Source organism: Perna viridis, chromosome 8 (assembly GCF_037379345.1).
Source record: "Perna viridis isolate PV_CMFRI_1.1 ecotype Kerala chromosome 8, ASM3737934v1, whole genome shotgun sequence".
NCBI lineage: Eukaryota > Metazoa > Mollusca > Bivalvia > Mytilida > Mytilidae > Perna > Perna viridis.
Genome location: NC_142452.1, coordinates 31,390,459 through 31,413,260, shown reverse-complemented (window position 1 = coordinate 31,413,260; position 22,802 = coordinate 31,390,459). Strand labels below are relative to the sequence as shown.

Here is a 22,802-nt window from a genome sequence, read left to right as displayed (position 1 = left end):
AAAACAATCGAAAAGGATGATAGACTGCAGGTGACAAATTTCATAACAATTTACGATTTTTAAAATTAAAAAAAAAACAAAGATGTTTTATTACTTTTATTGTTATACCTTATCTAGTTCCCCCTTCTTTTCCGCTTTTTCAAAAGAATGAAAGTTTTAACTTTATCAATTAAAAAAAATGTGATGAATATTGAATGCCTTCATTTACAATGACACATGTATTTAAAGCTAGCCCACACAAACCATCTCCTCCAATCGTCAAGTATCAGTTTCCTTAACTAAAGGGCGGTGTTGTTGCGGTTATCGATTTTTTTTCATTTATCTACACAAACACTTTAACAATACTCGCTATAGTATTTATAGAAAATTTCATGGAAAACCATCAATAGACCCACAAATCTGAACACAATCAACGTTTGTACTTTTTGTTATTTGGTCGATAAATACAAGTACATTTGTACTACATGTATGCATGTGCATACAAAGCCAAGTATTCAATCCGATGAAAATGTACCAGTGAATGTTTAACTTTGTGATAGGCATTCCCCTTTTTTCAATTGAAGATATTATGTTCACACTATTTTGAAGTAGTAAAAGTATGACTTGAGCAATAGTCTGTACTAGAACTTCTCCCTCTTGTTAACTGTCTCACTTAAGGAGGTAGACCTAGGGGTAAGGGACATAACTCGTAAAATCAGCGATATGTTTGTATTATATTCAATTTCACAAAAGCTTCTCAAGCCTTCGTTTGAAGCAGAATAAAATGAATCCAAGTTAATTACTAGATGCTTACAATAGGTTGATGCAAAATGCCGAATACAAACGCTCCAATGATTTTTAAGAGTCGTGTCCCTCACCCTAGGTCTACATCCTTAAACTTTTTGTCAAGTTTTGCTATGATGAAAACTTTTTAACAGACTTCATAGGGTTTGGTGTTCAAGCTGTATTACTTCGAAAATATCATATGTAGAACTTCTCCCTTTCCACGTTCCCGGCAGGTAACAGTTTCAGATTTTTCATGTGGCTTTAATAACTAGACAAGTGTCTAGAACTTTTGCTTTTAGATAACTGCATGTACATACGTCTCTCTAATGCTGGAAGCCAGGCAAGTGCTCTCACCTCCTCTTCCGAAATACATGTAACTGTATCTGCCACTGCTGTGAAACTTAGAATTGTTCATATTTTACATTTTGGATTTGGGATGTGTTTTGTACGCCATTTAATGCTGCAGATCCTTGCCGTGTTACCGCCATAGTGTCATAGTTCTATCTTCATACGAAATAAAATGTACCTCATAAGTATCACGTGCAGGCGCGTAGCTGAGGCCAAATTGAAGTGTAGGCAAAATTAAGGCCCCCAGCAAGTCCAGGGCGAAGACCCACCCCAATATGTAGCCATCACCTGATTTTAGAGCATTTCACATTTGTACCATTTCGGATGTTGAAGGTAAGCCAAAATCAGTGACAGTGAATATTTGACGATTAGCGACTTTGAAGACTTCGGCCTTTGATTTGATATTTGTTAATATCATCAGCAAATACAGAATTTTGTGTTACGTGTATCCCTTTTCAATTGATAGTATGTGCCTGTTTACGCAATAAATCATATTAACCTCTATGAATTCGTCATATATATTAAACCCCCTCATCCCCCCACCCACCCCCCAAAAAAATACAAGACAAAGGTTGTGAGCACAGTATATACACATAAATAAAACAAAACTTGAATTCATCAATTGAAAACTACATGAATCATCTTGTACTATTTTTTTTTCAAAGTGGATAATTTCTTTTCAAATTTGTTCCTTATGCACAGCTGAGTTATAAAAAACAGGTATTATGTCGCATTCTTCAGTTTTAAACTCCAGATAGTACTGACCTTGTCTGTGTGACATTTGAAAGCTATTTACAGTACGTACTAGTCCGCTAAATAAATACATCATCGTGTGCAAAGTACGATCATGAGTATAAAAGACACCGACCATTGTTATCCTGGGGTGGGGCCCTAGGATTTTATGTCTGAGTTTTTTTTCGCGCAAGCATAAAATTTAAATTTATGTTTCAACAGCAACCAAAATTAGTATCTTTATCAGAAAATCAGTTTTGTTCAGTAATGGGGAAAATATAGAATCATTGTTTTGTTTAAATGGATGAGAATTTTTTTCAAATATATGGAACATTCATTTTTTTCAAAAAAAAACATCCCAGCGCACCCCCACCCCCTGCGCTAGTAAAGTGGTCGTTTCCAAAGCAATATTACACACTTTATCTATTATTAACTAGAGGACACAGCCAAAACAACATCCATATGAAATCAGGCGTGTGCGTCTTCTTTCTTGTTGACCGCTGCATATTGTAGGCCTTCCGTACTTCTCTTCATCAGAGTATTCATTTTTAACAATCACTTTCGGAACAGGGAGGGGGTGTGGTGTTTGCATATTTTGACACAAATTACCCGCTAATAGTTTCCGAATATTTTAATCAGTTGTCTGATATTCAGCTTTCTGATCTCTGTCATTTCCGGTCTTGATGGTGTAGCTTTTGTTTCAATGAAACCGATCATTATTATGAAATGTTATACGCTGTCCACAATAGATAACATTATGATTAAATAGATGAAGTAGGTACTCTCTTTTAAAATTTGCGTAAGATTCCTCAATAAAAATATGAAAAATAAAAAAAAAATATAAAGTAAATGAAAACGCGTCTTCGAAATTGCGTACTTTAAAATCGTTACATTTATACTATTTAGCATACAACACTGTTGCCCAACTTTTTATATAACTTTTACAACTGTATGTATGTATTTACAAAGGTACATGTAAGACTAGATCGTGGGTCAAGGTAAAATTATGTACTCATTTAAGATAATCTGATACAGACTTCTTTTTAAATTGGAAAGCCCATGTTCCTCATTCCTGAATGTATTTTAAAATGTTCAATAACAAACACAAAGCTATCGTTTTATTTCCCCAATCTAAGTTTGTCATAGATACGCAGTATCATACCCTATGCACTAGTTACATTTTCAATTAGGTAAAAAGATACCTTGAATTTGATATGATATTTGACAAGTTCATCTGTCAAGACCGGGGTGAACCATTATCTCCTTATCATTGTTCTTAATTTGAATTGTGTAAATGAATAGGGTATGTAAGTCTCGTTCTAGTTTTATTTCGTGAAATCACGGAATCACATGACGAGACTTACATACCCTATAGGGTAAAATTTGTCAAAGATTCAGTCTAAAAGGCTTAAAAGGAACTATTGATACAAAAGCGAAAGATATATTGTACTTGAAACAAAATCAAAATAAAACAAATGTACTCTAGAGGTTCGATTGCCAGTGAGACAGCCATCCACCAAAAGCCAAGCTACGACCAATAATCAACCTTCTACAAGCCATTACACGGTCTTCAAGGATGGACAAAGCTTATATCTTAAAGCAAGTGTAAAAGGCCCCGGAATAAATGAAATGAAAATAGATGTATCACATTTTACAGAATTTGCATGATTCTTACAAAGACTACTACTTAAATTCCTTACACGAAGTTGATAATTTAAGCGATAAGCATTTATCGTACCAATGCTGCGACACCTTTTTTTTGTTAATTAGCACAATCATATACTGAATGTATCTTTAAGATTATTTGATAGATGTAAAGAAAAAACTTAATATATACATGTAGAACTGCACATGATTCAAAAGGTGCGGTCACCTGTACTCGCCAAAGTCAACATCTCTATCTAAAAAGGCCCAACCAGATTCTTATTGAAAGTAATCGACAATTAAAACACAAACTTTGCATGTACACTTTTTAATATTATTAGAATGAAATACTTTCCAAGGGAAGCACTAGAAAACTTCAAATAAAGGATTTGTTAATAGTTTATTTAGTGTGTTTGTATGGTAACTTTACAACATACATGTGCATGTACTTACACGGAGTCAATCCACTTTTGGTACAGTGAAATCCATGTTGTTTCTGATATCATGAAAAGTTTCACATTCAGTTGGAACGGAAAATGGTGGATAAAGAGAGATAACTCAGCTTAAATTCAGTGACTATTTTGGTTGTTCAAAACTGGTAAACGGATGTGAAGTACTTGTAATTAGTATCTGAATTGTCCATTAATTATTTTCTTACATGTGGAAAAATGCAAAGCAGAAAAAGAAAAAACGCTTTTTACACTCTTTTTTTTTTACATCTGATCGACACAAATCTTTTGGCTTGTTTGTTTTTTTTTTCCATTGCATTAAATACGTATCTTAACCGGGTACATAGAAAATATTGTTCACGTGAAATTCGCATGACATCAACGTGATTTTCACGTTGATTTTACTTAACATCATCTTCAGTTGAATGGGTCTTCCTGTGCAGCACTGTATATACAGGTTTAAAACTTAATACAAAATATTTCCCCTAAGTTTTTACTGTAAAAAACTAAACCAGCTTTTCCTGGTTAAGTGTGCAACATGAAACGCTGTCACGGTTGATTATCTTAGCAAGGGGTCTACATTGCCATACAATATAGATGAAAATTAAGTTGAATCCTGTAATTCGTCGTTTTAAAATAGCAATGCAAGCCGTTTGAGTAAGCATGGTTTTTGAAACCACATAAAAAATCGAAATTGCACCAACATCAATGCCAGATCTCTGAAGATTTGTGTCTGCACAGATCATGTGACAGACACAAACCATTATTTGTCCAGGATTCATACACAATCAAACACCGTTTCAGGTTACATTAAGGAGCCTCATATGATATCAAGACCATTGATACAATAAATTGCAAAAGATACTGTAATTTTAGTTTAGGTAATTTCCATGATTTTAGCAACATAACTTTTTTTTCCAATTCGAGCTGGGATCAACAAGGCTAGAAACTGAAAATAAGCATATTATCTATCTTTTTATTATCAATGTGATAATTCACAGACTTTCACGGAACTTATATAAGTCAAGGTACTTCAAGTCGCTGATTTTCGAATTTTTGTTTTTCAGTACTTACAAGGATTTTAAGCACCTATGCATCTGGTAAGTCTCTCCATCATACTGTACATGCTGTTGCTAGGCAACAATATATGTAGGTAAAAGCATAAATGGCAAGGTTGTCGTAAACATGTAGAAGTGGGGGAGGGGCAAACCTGAAATCGCATCCCACGATATGGTACTCCATACTGAAATTGTGTACCAAATATCTAATTGCTGTGATCTATAGTTGCTGAAAAAAATGTAACAAATATATTTGCCCTCCCAACCACCAGACCGACCAACATTCACCATGAGCGCATCCAAGCTAAATAAACCAACTTAACTGCAAATTCAAAATAAGACAATTCATCTTTAAATATTTTATTATTTCATTTTACTACAAACTTAATACATATTCATATCTATTTACAAATGTACACATAAAAAAGTAAAATTCACATCATTAACAAAAAATTACTTCAACAAGTACTGGTTTATGCATAGGAATAATTATGAATGGTAAACATGGTGTATTGGTTCCATGTTGAGTAACATGCCTGACATGTAAAAATGAAATGAAGAAGATGGAAATGTTTTAAACATTTGAGTGCTTAGTTTGTTACTTGTAGAGGAGGATAAGATCTAATACTACAACAATGTATTTCAGAATTAATTCCACCATTAAACTGCTTTTCATCAGGGGGTGGATCCAGACACTTTGAAAAGAATGGGTGCCAACCAGGCTTCCTCAGGAAAAAGAAGGATGCTAGGACATCATTTGCCATTTTTTGTCAATTTTACACATAAAAATGACAAATTTTCCAATAAAAAGGGGTGCTGACCCCCTGCACCCCTTACAGATCTGCAAGTGTTTTCACTAATGGTAAACAAATGACGTTGAAAATGGAAAAAAAAGTAGGTTTTCCTTTCTTAAAACTATCAGTTAAGTCTGTCTTAATGGAATTATTTCCATGTGAATTTTTTTTATATTTACTTAACACTAAGGTTTCATTTTGATTCTTCTGTTATTAAATGTAAATTTTTTTCTGTAGTTACTTTGTAGAACAAGCCTGAATTTAAATCTGAAAAGAGCTATGTTATGTAAGGTAAGGATTAGTCAAAGATCATTTGGCTAAGATAGCCATAGTTTTAGAACATTTAATTACATTTGGAGTTATCTCCCATTGATTGTAAATATTACCAATATGACTAAATTCACCCCCCAAAAAAAACAAAGATGACTCATTTTACCATAATCTAAACATGTGAGTAGCCAAAATTCTTTGAATAATAACAAATTAATAGTGAAGGTCATCCTGTCTTAAATTGAGAATTTCAATTAATAAATATAATAAAATAAAAAAATTATCAATTAACAAGTTCGTTTCTTAAATTAAGATGTTGAAAAAGTGAAAGGATCAACTTCAGATAATCGTTAGCAGTTTCCAAAAAAAATTACTATTCATAAGAAATTACTACTATATTAATACAGACATAATATAATACTTCTACTTTCATGGAAGTCAAGACAAAAATCATAAATTGAAGAATTTCGGGGAAATTTCCAGAAAATTAAACATGCATTCGAAATTAGTATTCTACATGTACCAAGGATAAAAAAAAATAACTCAAGTTCGGAAGTTGTTGTAACAGGTTCATGTATCTGTAAAATTATGAATTACAAATCCATGATTTTAAGCCAAAATCACTTCATTATCATTTATGCCATTTTATTGAATAAAAAAAATGTACATGTACATCTAAAAATAACAAAGGCACATACATGTATGTATAACACAGTCTTAACAATGTGAATGGCAATATAAAAAATGATATTCATCCTCTTATATCACAAATAATTGATTATTGGAGATGTAAATATTACCTATATAAATATGATCATGCAAATATTTACAATGATTTGTGTCTATTCAACAATTCAAGTTTAAAAATGCATGCATCTGGAAATAGGTTTGACTGCCATTATTTCCACAAGTGTCAATAAAAATAGATATGGCAATTGTTAAACAAAAATTCTGGCTCTTAATATTTCTTTAAAACTGTATTTTAGGATTCACGGTTTTAGGGTTAATGTAATGAACATACAGAAATACATTGTGTATTTATACATCATCCTACATAATATTACAAGAGATGAAAAAAAAAAATGAAAATTAACAAAATTGGAAATATACGTCAATGTACACTACTGTCAACTAAAATTTTAATTTCTCCACTTTTCACAGTGGAGTCACTCATGTCCTCAACTGTGACTCCACCAAAGCAAAAATCAGGACGAAATTGCTCAATTGCAATAGTTTCCAATAATTTTTTTCTGACCTTTACTGAAATGTTATTAAAGTGCTAGAACCATTAAATATACCTTTGCATAAAGACATGAGAAGTTAATTACATACAATTTTTGAAATGGCAACTCCACTCAAAATATCTCCACTGTGGAGAGTGGAGAAATTAAAATTTGTGTTGACAGTAGTGTGTATCATATGGTTTGTTTTTCCTTTGTTCCCATTTTTTTAATAAATGAATACATGTACATTAATAAGTGAATACATGTACATTTTGGGTGCTAATTTTTTTAAGACTGGGATCGTAAGGAATTCTTAGGAAATTAAATGTCATTAACTCTATTTTCAGATACATCCACATGCTAAAAATTTACTTTAATTCATACGAGTATATTTAGACCTTGAATAATTTCAATGTAAAAAATACTTACTTGAGATCTTTAAATTCATAGTAACCAATAAAACAAAAAAAATGTCATGTCATGTGATAATACAAGCCATCTCACTACATTTGTTTATCACCAGGTACATACATGTACATGTATCCTGTTCGGACAGTAAAAAGCAGAAATATATATGTAGCAGTTGGACCCATTTGGACTGGGAATTGTATCCTTCGCCTGACCACGGGCATGGTATTGTTTTGGAAATTTGACTGTATTTTCACAGGTGAAATCATAAAAATTTGTAAGAGTTAATTTAGTCATAAATAAAAACATCATAACAGAAAAAAGCATTGTGACATCAGACCTTAAGTCAAATTTTACACTTATGACTTTTATTGAAATTGTTTGCAGTAAAAATTTATGTTTAAACCAGTAAATTACAAAACTTCACTAGTCCAATGGACCAATTATCCAGTATTGTCATCTAAAACTTCATGAAGACTTGAACAGTATATTCAGACTGCTTTTTTTTCCTTTTGACAGAATTTAAGTTGTTTATAGTCGATTCATATCCTGATTTAATCAAATTAATGCTAGATGACAAATTATTGTAATTTGGTGTTTTTACATTAGGATTTAGATTATTTTTGGAAAAAAAAAAAAAAAAAAGAAAGCATCTTCAAATATCTGCAAATTGAATTATTGACTGTGAACAGTATTTGTTTAGTTTTATCATGTTAACAAATATATAAAAATGAAAAACTTTTATATTGAAATAACAAAAATATATAGCTTAGGACCAACAGAAGACACTAAAATATTATATCAACTTTCTAAAAATAGGCATGTTCATATACAGGTACAAATACATGTACATAGCATAAGAACATTATGAAGAGAAAGTAAAAAGTCAAGCAGACATGTAATACATTTTAATTCTTGTTTTCCTGAATTCATGTACAATTTACATGTAAAAAATTAAAAACTATATGTACAGTACATTATTGTAAAAAATGTACATGTATCAAGAACTTAAATATCACCACAGGAATTTCATTCGAGTTACAAAAATGTAAATACCAGTACATGTACATGTAGTTACAAGTGCATATCACATGAACGACAGGTACATGTCCATTTATGAATAGCAGTTATTAACATGGTTGTGCCTAAATACCTGAATTTGAATACATGTGCATGTAGTAAGTTTTGATTAATGCAAGTTAATTTACAATAAAACAAAATACATCAAAAATTTTCATGAATAATTGCATAAAATTGAGAACAATATATTGTAGATAAGGCAAAGAAAAAAATACCTGTGTTTCCGCTTACATGCTCTAAAAATATACAATAAATTAATTTTTTTGAAGGTTTTTAAATGGTTTATTTTTGAGACATATTCAGACTAAAAAAATGCTTGACAAAAAAATGGCTAAAAAATTTTTAGGGTAGGTACAAAAAAAATTAGGGACAGTAGGGTTAAGCGGAAAAACAGATAATTTTTTAGGCCTAATTGGACATTGCATTTCTTTCATATAGATGTATTACATGATTTTTCAAAAATCATACTCATACATGCTCACAAGCTCATTACCACAGTATGCAGCACTTATTTTTATTACATTATCACATTAGGCTAATTTAAATAAAAAGTGTTAAGATTTTCATATCATCCCCTCCTCCCCCCATATACATGCAGTCTTCATGGTTAACTTTTTTTTTCAGACAGAAGTCATATGGACTTACAAAGCTACAAAAATTGGAAGTCCGAATGATTTTTCAGTGGCCTGAAAAAAATTTGAAATTATATGAAAACATTTTTTTTTTTAAAGTCCAAATCATCTGAATCTACTTCTAGTAATAAGAATATCCTGTTAGAATGAAAATAGATAACAACAAACGCTCATTCGATTCAGACTATTTAGATATGTCAAAGAACCCAAAAATAAACAGAACACTACAACACCCAAAAAGTCTGTCAGCTTCCTAAGTACATAATCTTAGGGGTCCGTGGCAGATTTTAGGGGCCTGGGCCACCGAGCCCCTGCCTAAATTTGAAGACTGTACATGTACACAAATGTACTTTAAAAATTTTGAATGGTCATTTAATAATTCATAAAAGATCAAAAACTAAACAAAATCTTTTGGTTAACAGTATGTTGTGTTTTTCTTTTTGTACTTTTGGAGTCAGACACATGTACATGTACATGTAGCACAGACATACTAAGAGTATAAAAAATATATAAGAAAACTTCTCTCTGTCTTTCTATCTGTGAAAAAAATTATAAGAAGATAACAATATTCTTAACATAGCCTTATATTTTACTGGCAGCAATGGTAAACTCTTGTTTTTCACCGGACTCTGATGAATTGCGCAACCACAATCATGTCTGATTACCACAAAGTATACTCAAGATTACATGTACATTAATGACTTACACCATGGATCTGATTCAGAATTCACACTTACACTGCTGTGTAATCAGAATCATGTTTCTGCTCTGATTAACACTTACAATATCCATATCTATGATTCACACTAAGTGTAATCACACAATCATGTTTTACACCTTTCAGTGTGCAGCACAGCCATGTCTTTACATCACATCTGAGACAAAATGTGTCTTTGATTCACAATATCTGCCAGCCCAATCCATATCTTGCTACTTTGATATTCAGGAGGGTATCACAAAGTTCACTTGTACATTTGTACAGTTTCACGATCTTTTCCATCCATGAGATTTGGGTCCAAATTTGAAACAGAGTTTTTTTGGATAACCTTCATTCTTTGGAACATCTTCAAAATATCCTTCCTTTCTTGAATACCTTCAAAGTTAAATTTAAATCTTCATTCACATCTTTATAACAGTAACGCAACTAAACAATCTGTACTATGACAAAAAAAGAAACCAAGTGGATCCCCACAGCATGAAAATACATGTATTAAATACAGCCCTGCCATAAAACCAGGCAGAGGCTTATAATGGGTGATTCAAGCATTTCTTAATTGAATCCCAAATAATGTTTATTGAAAATCCTTCTGTAGGCCCCATAGAAACTGTATTAATAAATGTAAATGCAAATAAAAGTTGTACACTGGAAATATTAAAGCTTAAAATTTGGTTATGTTCTCCTACAGAAAAAAAAATCGGAAAATTTCCTGCCAGAATTTTTACACTATAATACAAGCAGTAAGAAAATATTTCAAGATACAATGTATATAGGAAATCAAAAATATGTTATGACTGGAAATACCTCAGTAGGCCTCATAGAAATTGTATTAAAAAATTAAAGTGCAAATGAAAGCTGCCCACTGGAGATATTTACACTTAGGTTTTAGTTATTTTCTACTACAGAAAAAAAAAGCACAGGAAAAATTCCCACCAGAACTTTTACACTATAACCAGTCAAAAAATATTTCATGATAAGTAGCTGATCCAAGGACTTGAGCATAGAAAGAGTTATTTTTAGGACCTAACAAATGTACTTTTACAGTTTCATTGATTATTTTAAGATAAGATAAATCACCCCCGGCCTGGTTTTTAGGCAGAACCATACTTAATAGTCTACTCCTGTTTACCCAAGATGAAACCATGTCCATATTAGTTTTTTTTCCTTAATTACACAAGGTATTTTACTGATTAAAACTTAGGCTGGACATACTTGGTTGGAGATAAACTCCTGTTGTTATAAAGATTATAGTATATACAGCCAAGACTGGAGTTCATCCTTGGATGAACGAGACAAACTCACTCACAAATCAAGTAATTTTCGAAGATTTTCATTTGTGATTGGGTTGGTTAGTTCATACACCCAATAAAACTTAGAAGCATTTCATTCCATCAAAATAAAGGAACAAATTTTGTGTACTTAAAATATGTTGCCTTAATAACTAAATTAACCAGTATTGACCAGTAAAAACCAGTCTTGACCACCAGCATGGTCAATACTAGTACTGATATTTTTTTGCCATTCTTGACTATTGAACTGCATGATGAATTCATACACACATACAAAACAATCATCGATAAAATAAATGAATGAAAACAGTTAGCCAATCAAAACAGACATAAAAATCAATATTGGAACATACAAGTACCTTAAAGATCTACTCAATTTTTCATAGGTCATCTTTTCACGGTTTTTCTTCATATTGCCCCATTGCTTGGCAACTTCACTGGACTTAACAACCCTGAAAATGCCCTCCTGTTCATTCTCCCACTTTATAATCCTCTGTGTTGGGTCATGTAGCAGATCTCTAATAAACTCCCATAAGTGGTACACACTTGATGCTACAATATAAAAAAATCATTTGAATAACATACATGTAGTGATGATATTGCATAAAATAAATACCTCAGTTGAAACAATTATAAATGCTTGACCAAAAAAGATGAAAATGAAATAAAAATCAGATGAAAATTTCAATTTCATCTTTTTATAGTCATGCATTTTTAATTGTAGATACATTGTACATGTACATGATGTACATGTATGTGCATCAAGTAATATTAATTTATACCTCTAATATGAACTTAAGCATATGATATGGGATAGTACAAAATGTATACATGTATAAGAGACCTCACACTAAAAAATAATATGGTGGAACTCATGTTAACTGATATAAAATCTCTCCAAATAAAATGAATTACTTTGTCCCTTTTTCCTTCCAGGACGTCTTCGCCCATCAGCCAGATATTCTGAATCACTTTTCCGTTGCTTTTTCTTCTTGCTAATGTTATTGTTCATTAAACCTCCATAGCCATCCTCCAATTCCTCCTCCTCATACGGAGACAACATTCCTTGGACTGGAACAGGGAGATAACATTGTTCTTTCTGTTCATCTGTTTCCATCCCAGGTTCTGTTTTTACTTCTACTTTTTTGTATGGGGGAAGGACTGGAATTTCTTCATTGCCTGAACTGTCATTTTCAGGCTCTAAAAGAAAAGATAATGTACATGTAAGTTCAGTTGAATAGTATATGAATCAATACATATTGTACATGTACCACCTTAATTCAAACTACAAATGTACATGCCCATGTCCATATTGATTGGTTATGGGTAGATTCACACACTTTATGGAAGAGAACACAGAAAATGTTAGACCAATCCAACAGACCCTGCTTTGTACTATTTTGAAATGCTGAGATCAATCTTCATTGTGCAAGCTCAGTGAAGCAACAATCTGCAGGCATTTTTTTAAGCATGTCACCCCACACTGTCATTTTCACTGACTCTCAGAAAACCAGTAGTCAATCTATTGAATGGTTGGAGAAGAAGCAGTGACCGCCAATTTAATTTTTTGTTGTTTAAACCAGTAACATCTACATGTATCATACCAGTCGAGCATGCTTTATATCAAGTACACTACCCTGAGACACAAGGAAAACAGATACACTCCTTGAGACTTTTAGGGTTTCCAGCATGCTCGATACCTAAACGCATGCTACACGCTCACCAAACACACGATAAACAAACGCTGCTATCATGTGTTTAAACGAACGCTCCCATCGTGTGTTTAAATGCACAATAAACAAACACTCTTAGTGTGTGTTTAAACGCACTATACACGAACGCTCAAAGCATGCGTTTAAACGCATGATAGAGGTGATGAAAAATAATAATATTTACCAATACATGTATTAATGAAGAAAGTAAAAATTAAAAATAGAATTAATGAAAATAAAAAAAAATAAAAAATATAAAAATAACAGTAGAAAAAAGAAAATAATGAATTTACAATGTTAAATAAACAAACGCTCATATCGTGCATTTAAACAAACACTCCTTTTGTGTGTTTAAACGAACACTAAATCTGTCGTGCATTTAAACCAGTGCAAAACAATGGGTAAACGAATGATAAATGATCCACGAATGCTAAAATGGGAAACCTGAATGTTTCAAGGAGTGTACATGTAGAATTGACTTTAAACAAAATGTGTTTTATTTACACAGCATTTAACTGTCTGAAAATGCCACTAATATGTAGTTTAGTTTGTTCTGTGTTATGTTATCAAAAGTTTTTATATTGTACATGTACATGCATGAACACTATATATTCATACTTAATAAATTCATGCATTTAGTATATGTACATGTATTACTCATCTATAATTTTAATACGACATCTTATGCATGATCATGTACATGGAAGAATGCAATGTTATACTCTCAACTGGATTTCACAGAAATTATAAAATTTATAATGTATTTCCCAAAAACTTGAAGGCATACATGTAGTATCAGTAAATTTGGTATTTTGACGGTAATCAATTGTTTCATAACACTGGTTGAACCAAATTTGACACAGGAGCAATAATTTAGATATACTTGTACATCTAGTTCCATGAACCCTGTACATGTATATTACCGGTATTTTATGACCATGTATGCAACTTCACTCCTGCCTGATAGTTAAGATTTGAACAAGTGTAACAGATACATTGTAGGTGCCAAAATAACAACATGAATACACGTACAAGTAAAATAAGTGTAACCAGATAATCATCTCACAAAATTACATGTATGACATTACCTACCCCCTTGAGGAGGAAAGCCCCTTTGACAATGCAGGCACATTTGTATGACAGGCAGGACATCCAGCCACACTTCACTTGTCTAATGATCTACATTTGTAGTTTTTTTACTGTGATAAACTCTAACACTATCAGCTTAATTGTTATCAAAACCAAGTAGGCATCAACTACATATATTAACTTCCAGCATGATTCACCACACAAATGTTTACTTTGGCCTGAGAAGGATTGAACCAAAGTGTAACAGACCTTTTGTGATGGTACAAAATACAAAAATAAATTGCAAGAAAAAGTCACAATTTTAATTTGCAAAATGTACATGATGTATATACCAGTATGTACATTTGTATCAGGGATTTTATAGTACATATATAGACTCCTTGTTTGTATACAAAATAAAAATGTATTTAATGGTGACAGTCCAGTGCTAAACTGATTTTGCTCAAGAATTTATCTTATACATGTACTACATGTTTTATGTAGCAAGGTCAATTAGCTGGCTACTCAAATGTACATCCACTAAATACAGTGAATTTCAGGCAAGTAGGTTTTCCTGCCACATAAATGTTGACACATGTTAAACAAAGTGTATGAATAATGCTGCAATAACTTTTGTTTTACCTTGGAGAGGTACACACTAAGTCATGATGAGGGCAGCATGGTGCTAGTAGATTAAGGCATGATGTGTAGGTTTTATTACTACAAAACACTTTTTAATCCTTAGTATAACAAAGTAAGGGTTTGAGAGCGGCCACCACCCCCTTTTCCATCACCTTAAGAATTAGAGTTACTTCCCTTAGTACGTCATAATGACCTACATTCCATCAACGCAAATAAATCAATATCATCAAGGAACAAAATTACACAACATCAACGTAAACAAAACATTCACAAACGTTATAAAAACCAATGTTTGAAAATGTTTATTATTATCATCGTTAAAGGTTGTTCAGTGCATATTCTAAAACAAACACTGGAACACTTTGTGACCAAAACAGATGTTGTCAGAAGCCAGAGAAGGACGAAACGTATACGAGGTTAAATAACTCACCTTTCTTCACTACCGAAAGATCTAAAACTTCCATTTTGCCCCAGTTCAATAAAATAACTTTTTTCATCAACTAGGAGTATCGAGACCAATAAAAATAACAACGAACTTCGCCAAGTCTTAACTTCTTAACACAGCGATCTGCCTTCTAGACAAACTATAAATTCTACTTCCGGGTTTCTGGTTTCGTTGTTTAACGTGACTCGTTATACAAGTTGTTAACTTTCAAATTAACTTATAGTTATCAAGATAGTATAACAAATTGATCGAATTAATTTTAAAACATTTAATCCTGATATTTTTATCTCATTAGCAACGATACTTGGCGGGCATTATCCCGGAAGTAAAACCAATCCAGTAGTCATGCGTGGATACAAAATATAAAAGGTGTACAGGTAACAGTCAATGAATTAAGAGGTGGACAAAAGGTCAAATTAAAAAAAACAAACATTTCACTTTCATTCATTATTTCTGATTTACTCTACAATCATTTTTTATTGTGTACTAATGTAATAGCCCGGGCAAATGGAACACGATGCACCAGGTTTTAAATTATCAACATTTAAAAACCAGTCAATTTAATTCTATTTATACAGAACGGATATTTTCAAATAAATATATAGGTTGTTATATAAATAATATGGAAATAATTCAATGCGTCAGTAGAATATGCTCGAAAAGTATAGTATGCTTATTGACTAAGTGTCATATGTACATACATTATACAATGTACATGGTGGTTTAAAGTTCAACCACCAAGGAATGTAATGATTAGAAAAATGAAGTCTCTGGTTCCGCAACCCAGCGATGCTAGAGACTGCTTCGCAACTTACTGTCATGCGGATAAACTCTCATGATGTATGAGTATGGTCTCACGTGTATACATGTATGTTCATAGACCTGAAATTAAGGAGTTTTCTTTTAATACATGTCTACGGTATGTTCCAAGACAGTACATCTATCCACTACATGGAGGTATCTAAAGAAGAAAACTTATGCTATAAAGACGTTTTTTTTTGTTTCAGTGTTCCACGCAGATTCGAAATTTAGAGATTTTGAAAAGGTTGGAATAGGGGTGCGGGCTATTATTGGTCTTTCTTTGTTTGTTTGGTTTTTTTTTTTTGTTCCACAAATGCATAGAATCAATATTTAGAATACAGTTTGGTGTAATTCTGAATAAGTATCATATGCCACTGATGCTGGCATATATACATATATAATAAATAATATACAACATCGGTTCGATGGAAAACGATATCTCCTTATTACCCGCCCCCTTTTGAGATTTCTGTCTTCGCCCGGGTATTTGAATATAATAACATATAACTATATAAGACATAAAAACGACTGACAGATTTTCGGACTACCTGTTTTTATCCATTTCATAGCATATAATATTTTTTGCCCGCTGACCCCACTTTCTTTGCATAATTTTATTAAACACACTTTAAAATATTACTTGATTAGTTTTTTTATGAAATCCTTGTTCTTTCTTCGGTGATTTTAATAGATAAAACTTACTTTGACAAAGCATATGGAAAATCTAGAGAAATCCTTTTCCCGCTAAAATTTCAAATGCTTATATTTCAAAAACAATTTCTTTCTTCTTGAATTGTTATAGCATGAAATACCTTATAAGATTTTAAATTCCTTTGAAACCCTTTGAAAACAGGCCAGCCACCATCATTATACTGATACATTGTATGAAAAAACTTCAAAATAAATTTTATGAAGGACTTAATAAAATTCAGACACTGCCAATGGTAAAGTGATTCATAGTAAAAAAAAAAACCCACCAAACAAATGATGCTTCTTCAGTCTACATATTCTACACATTGACAGAACAATAATCATTTCTGCACTCAGATCTACACTTTTTATAAAAACATAGTCATTCATCTCCCACTAAAATCAACTAAATGAAACCAAATCAAGAACGACAACTTTTTCAGAGTGCCAATTTTGTGTACAATCTATGCATTTTTCATCCCAAAAGCGCAACACCTAAATGAAAAACTATAAAACTGGTTGTGTGATTAGTAACTGTTTCTGAACATGAAATAAAACTGAATTCGGTGGGTTTTTGACATGCATGAATCACATTCTGCCTGATTTTTAGGAAGACTGCTACTTAAAACATATAGCTAAGACAGATTCTCGGTTGATTCACGGTTCGGTTAAACAGTTTGTACTGTACTTTGCAAGCTCCACACAGCTTTCGTTTCCTCCCTTGCTAACCGCTGCAGACAGGCCTTTCAAAATTTCTGGCGTAATTCAAGTCGTTTAACAATCGGATAACGTCGCGTAAAATCATTCACTTTTCCCCGACTTTGCAAGATTGTTGCATTTTTTGAGAGGACTGTCTGCAGCGTGAATTTCGAACGTCAGATACTGTTTCGGAGCTTGGTATAATGTACGTCGGCTAAGGCACATTGTAGGAGTCACAGATCATAAAACAATAGCAGTATTATCGTGTATCAGGATTACTAAAAATTCTCGAAGTATACAGAAATTTGGAGTACTCAGATGTTGGGTCAAGCAAGTTTTTGTGTACAGGTACAAGTCACACAGCCCCGTGCAGGTCCGGGTGTTAACAGAATAGGCCTGCAGCAGCGCTAAGCTTGTATAAGGCGACTAAATAGTGCTCAGAAACCTAGCCGGGGGCTAGGCGCTCTGCCCAACAAAGCAACTGGGATGTGTGCCCCAGGAGGTGGAATGGGGTACTCCTGGCGTGTTACATGCTGGGGTTGTCAGGCTATAATACGGAAAACCTGACCGCAAACCATAGTGGTGCACCGTGTTGGGAAAGATGCCACGTTCCTCGCACGTTAAAGAACCCTGCTGTATTCGTTAGGAGTAGGAACCTTTGCGCTCCGCCACAGGAGGCTAAATTGCCCGACCTTACCCATCCCCCCTTTTTCCAGTGGCAATCAAAATTTGTCGACCCTATTGTCCTTGTGTCCCATCCTTTTTTTTTTTCATTTCATGTTCATTTTATCATCCATTTCATGTTCATCGTCTGAATATAGCTAAAATATTGCTGCTCGGACGTTAAACCCCAACAAACAAACAAACAAACAAACAAGTCACACATGTACGTATTTCTAAATAGTTTGTTTACTTATTCACACACAGAATAATAATAGGAAAGTGACGTCCACAAAATATGTGTCAATTAGTTTTGTCTAAAATATTTTGAGACGCCGATCAAGCATTTTATACGGGGTTCCAGTTATTGTTGCCCGCATTTTACACAAGCTTTAAATAAAATGGAAGGTTTACCCACTTGAATCAAAATCTCCCATAGACTCTCCTTTGCATTTCAAAATTAATTCATATCCAGAATATTGATCAAAGTAGGACAGCATTTATTACTACCCATTACGAATCAGATAGACATAATACTTAAATGTTTCAAATTCGATAACAACGTTTAACGGAAACTTAAAGGTTGGTATAAGGAAAAACTCAAGAGAGGAAGGGTGGTAACTTCTCTTCCCAAGTGGTTTATTTTTCGGTTATTTTATTTTTTTTGTTCAGTGTATTTCAAAAAATCAAATTTCCTTGTAACAATTCAATGAGATCGTATCATGTTGCATCCATCTATGTAGACGTGTACAGTATCTTGAACCTGTCCAGACAATATCGAGATCTCTATCACGCCAAGTGGCAGATATTTCATGCATTTCAGGAAGAGAACGATCGACCCATCGAACAGAAACGCTGAGCGGAGGTGGATCTTTAAATGTGCTACCCCACAGATTCAGCGGCCCGCAGGTGGACATGCCACCAAATTATTAGTCCGAGCCATTCACTCGCCTCTCTTTCCCCTTAAAATACAGAGTGTTTACCGAAGAGGCAATACATATTCCTAAGACTTTCTCAGTCGACCCGGGGATCAAACCCATGAACTCCCACACTCAAGGCAAGCACGCTACTCTGAGACCACCGCTGCTCTGTTATAATTATCCCTTATGTCATTGATTGCATTTATATATTTACTGTTGAGTTTCACTTAGTTGTAAAATTGTTACCACTCATTTCAACCTGCCATAACCTGCCAGACATAATAATTACTCAATTCATTTGTTTGATCTGTGTTAATCCTTTAATTATCTGTACTATTTAAATGTTTTGTAGATTTGTGTTTTAGTTAGTTTTAAAGTTTTAGTTTATGACTAAAGTTCGGATTCTCTGGACTGCAGAAAATAAAAGGTTAAGACCTGAACTCTTGTCCGTCTTGTTCTACGTCTAGAAACGACCACTTCCACCCGGTCACACTAGTATCTGATTGTTTTACTTACTTCTAGCATTCTATTTAATGCCCCCCCCCACACACACACACACACACACACATATATATTGTGTCTGTATAATTCTTCCAAAATTATTTTGTTTACAAGTCGGTGGAATTCTTAATATTTCTATTTAATTTGTTCTCAAATTATTTTACATTTTACTTAATGCACGTGAACATTACATGTAGCAAGAAACTTGACAAAAAGGGGCTTTTGGCAATGAACAAATTAATTCGACATTGTCTCCCTATGGACACCACCTACCGGAAGAAAACTCTGAATCGTCTCCAGCTGATCCCGGGGAATTTGCGTAGATTTCCGTCTCCTCAGGAGAAACTTCTACTTCATATTCCACAACCAATGTTTCTCCGCCCTGACCGTCGTAAACATTTGGCCACATCAACGGGATCATCAAATCATCAGGCTGGGTGAGTTCTTGAATGTCTGCCTCTATAATAAAGATAAGAATATTTTTGAAACTTTTTTCAGCAGCGATTAGGCTATGTGTGCAATTGAATTTTCATATCAATGTTTTATGAAAGAAAGAGGTTTACATCTGAAAACAAATCACTGGTCCAGTGAACATTTTTTTTCAAGAAATACAAATACTTCATTAGGGATAAAATATTACAAATTAAATCTACAGAACTAAATTTTGATAAAAATAGATATACTGTTAGCAAGCTCACAAAGAAGATTTCCTACCCCATGCTTCAAATGGTGTTAAATGCAAAATATTTCAGTTGAAGGATCTCCTTTTGGAATGCCCCTTCATATACAGTGAAATAACAAACAAAAATGGTTCAATTATATTCCTCCAAGCACATATATCTATACCAATGATGCCAATCTTCCTATTTTTTTCTCAAAATCCCTAGAGCGGTTTAGGAGTATTGTTGTGTTTACAGGGTTCTAACATGTGAAATACTCAAGTTAGATTATCGTTCCCATACAGTTATAACATTCCTTTTTACACATCTTCATATGATGCTAAACCTTCCTTTACATGCTGGGGTTGTCAGGCTATAATACGGAAAACCTGACCGCAAACCATAGTGGTGCACCGTGTTGGGAAAGATGTCACTGTCCTCGCACGTTAAAGAAACCTGCTGTGGTATTCGATAGGAGTAGGAACCTTTGCGCTCCGCCACAGGAGGCTAAATTGCCCGACCTTACCCATCCCTCCCTTTTTCTAGTGGCCATCAAAGTTTGTCGACCATATTATCGTTGTGTCCCATCCCATTTTTTATTTCATCATTTCATGTTCATTTTATCATCCATTTCATGTTCATCGTCTGAATATACATAGCTGAAAGATTGCTGCTCGGACGTTAAACCCCAACAATCAACCAATCATTAACATTCATCGAAACCCCTAAAGCGGTTTAGGAGGAATATTGTTGTGCCTACGCGGTTAAACATGTAACACCCTTATAAGTTGCAATGACGTGGGTTTTATCTTGAAAACATCCAATAGTAATTCTATTCCTTTATGCCCATTTACATGTTGTCCAATCTTCCTTTCTTGTGAACGGACAAATGGATGTACAGTCAGATAGACGGGGTGTTTGGGGTGGAATTAAAAAACAAAAGTAATAAAATTTTGAAAATTAGAATTTTTATCCTCAACTGATCATTGCTTACTGTGTTGTTTATTAAATAAGATATCATTAGATGCAACTTAGTGTTAGCTGTCGGAAATTGATTTTCAACAAAATGTATCACTTAATTTTGTAGTTCTCTAGGACCATCCTTTTTTTTTTTTTTTTTTTTTTTACAAATTAACATTTTTAATAATAAGGTTTCTTACAGATTCCAATGAAAATGTAATCAACAAGCAGTTAAAGGAATTTGTTCACTTGTTGGACCTCTGTAAGATCAACCTGATCGTTTACCATGCTATCTTTAGAGGATAAACGAACGATCCACCACATTAACCCTAATTTTTTTTCAATGATTTTGATTCCTTGAAAAATTTCGTTTTTGAAATTAAACGTCTTTTGGGTATGAAGTCTAGAAACTTTAAATGCTGAAGAGTAAGAAAGTATCCAGAGATTATCGCATAACTTCAAAATACGAAAAAGAAAATTGTTTTTTTTAAATCAAGAGTACAAATGTACATATAACCACCCCTTAGGCTTACCAACTTGCGATTATTTTCCAAGGAAACATATATTAGGTAAATGTAGCATTGTATGTGATAACGTTCATCATAGAAAGAGACAATTTCTGCTGGGATTTGATTAACATTGGCCCAATATAATTCAGTGCACATCTACATGTAATTTTACATCACACAAATTCATTCAGTTCTATATTGAGTTACCTCTCTTTGGCTGTGAAAAAAATATTATGATTTCCCATTTGCACTTACAATATTCTTTAGAAATGATACCTGTAGCAAAATAAATCAAACTGAAAGATCTCAGGATAAACGGAAAACGAACACATTTAGGTATCATTTAGACAGCCTGGTATACGTTCACGTAGGTATTTCAAACGAAAACAACTCGTGTGTGCTGTATTTTTTTTTATCGTAAACACAATACAAGTGGGTGCATTGGAAGTAAAATGAAAAAAAATAGCAACTTGCCGATTAAATCGCGGAAACATGTAGACGGAGCGTAAATTATGAACAGTCTCAACAAATATACGGAAGAAATGGAAACAAGACGAATATTATTTAGTAAATGCCTTTGAAAGCGCTGACAAATCAATTCACGGAACCTGCGTTTTTTAACCAAGGCCACTTTACAATAACAAATCTTCAAGAAGTCGGTGAAACAAAGAAACTAGTCAAATAATTTCTACGTTTTCTTACATTTATAACCACAGTGGAGTACCGACACAGTGGGTATCGACTATAGATTAAATGGCCCGACACGCATCCAGGTCTAATCTTGTATGTCATATGAACAGTGTGTTGTTTATATTTTTAACAGATCAAATTACTAGGTATTTTTGAAAGGTATGGTTATTTGGTACTTCAGACTGTTTTCTTTTACAATGTGTTTTTAATTATTTTTTATCATGAGAAATTTCTCAGTACATATAGAAAATGGTAGTTCACACAATTGAAAATGATTTTTGTTTTGTCAGGTCTTAACAAACGGTGTAGAACCACTAAGTTTACTTTTTGAAAATTTGAGTGAAACACAGCATTGCTAAATTTAAATGTAAATGTAATGCATTTCGATTTCAATGACCGACAAACTAAGCCAGACATGAGATTTTTCACAGCTGAA

At 33.2% G+C, this 22,802-nt stretch overlaps 1 protein-coding gene across 2 annotated transcripts in view; it reads right to left on the bottom strand.

Moving 5' to 3' along the window:
* Window positions 1-5,340: 5,340 nt before the first annotated feature.
* LOC148610229 (uncharacterized) overlaps window positions 5,341-22,802 on the bottom strand; it is a 31,838-nt gene continuing 14,376 nt past the window's right edge. For both annotated transcript variants that reach the window (XM_088542465.1, XM_088542466.1), the window contains 4 exons: window positions 19,822-20,007; window positions 12,326-12,610; window positions 11,770-11,962; window positions 5,341-10,496 (listed from right to left, as the gene is read on the bottom strand). In XM_088542465.1, coding sequence (XP_088398591.1) covers window positions 10,388-10,496; window positions 11,770-11,962; window positions 12,326-12,610; window positions 19,822-20,007 — 773 coding nt within the window. In that variant the 3' untranslated portion in view covers window positions 5,341-10,387. The remainder of the gene's footprint in view (window positions 10,497-11,769; window positions 11,963-12,325; window positions 12,611-19,821; window positions 20,008-22,802) is intronic.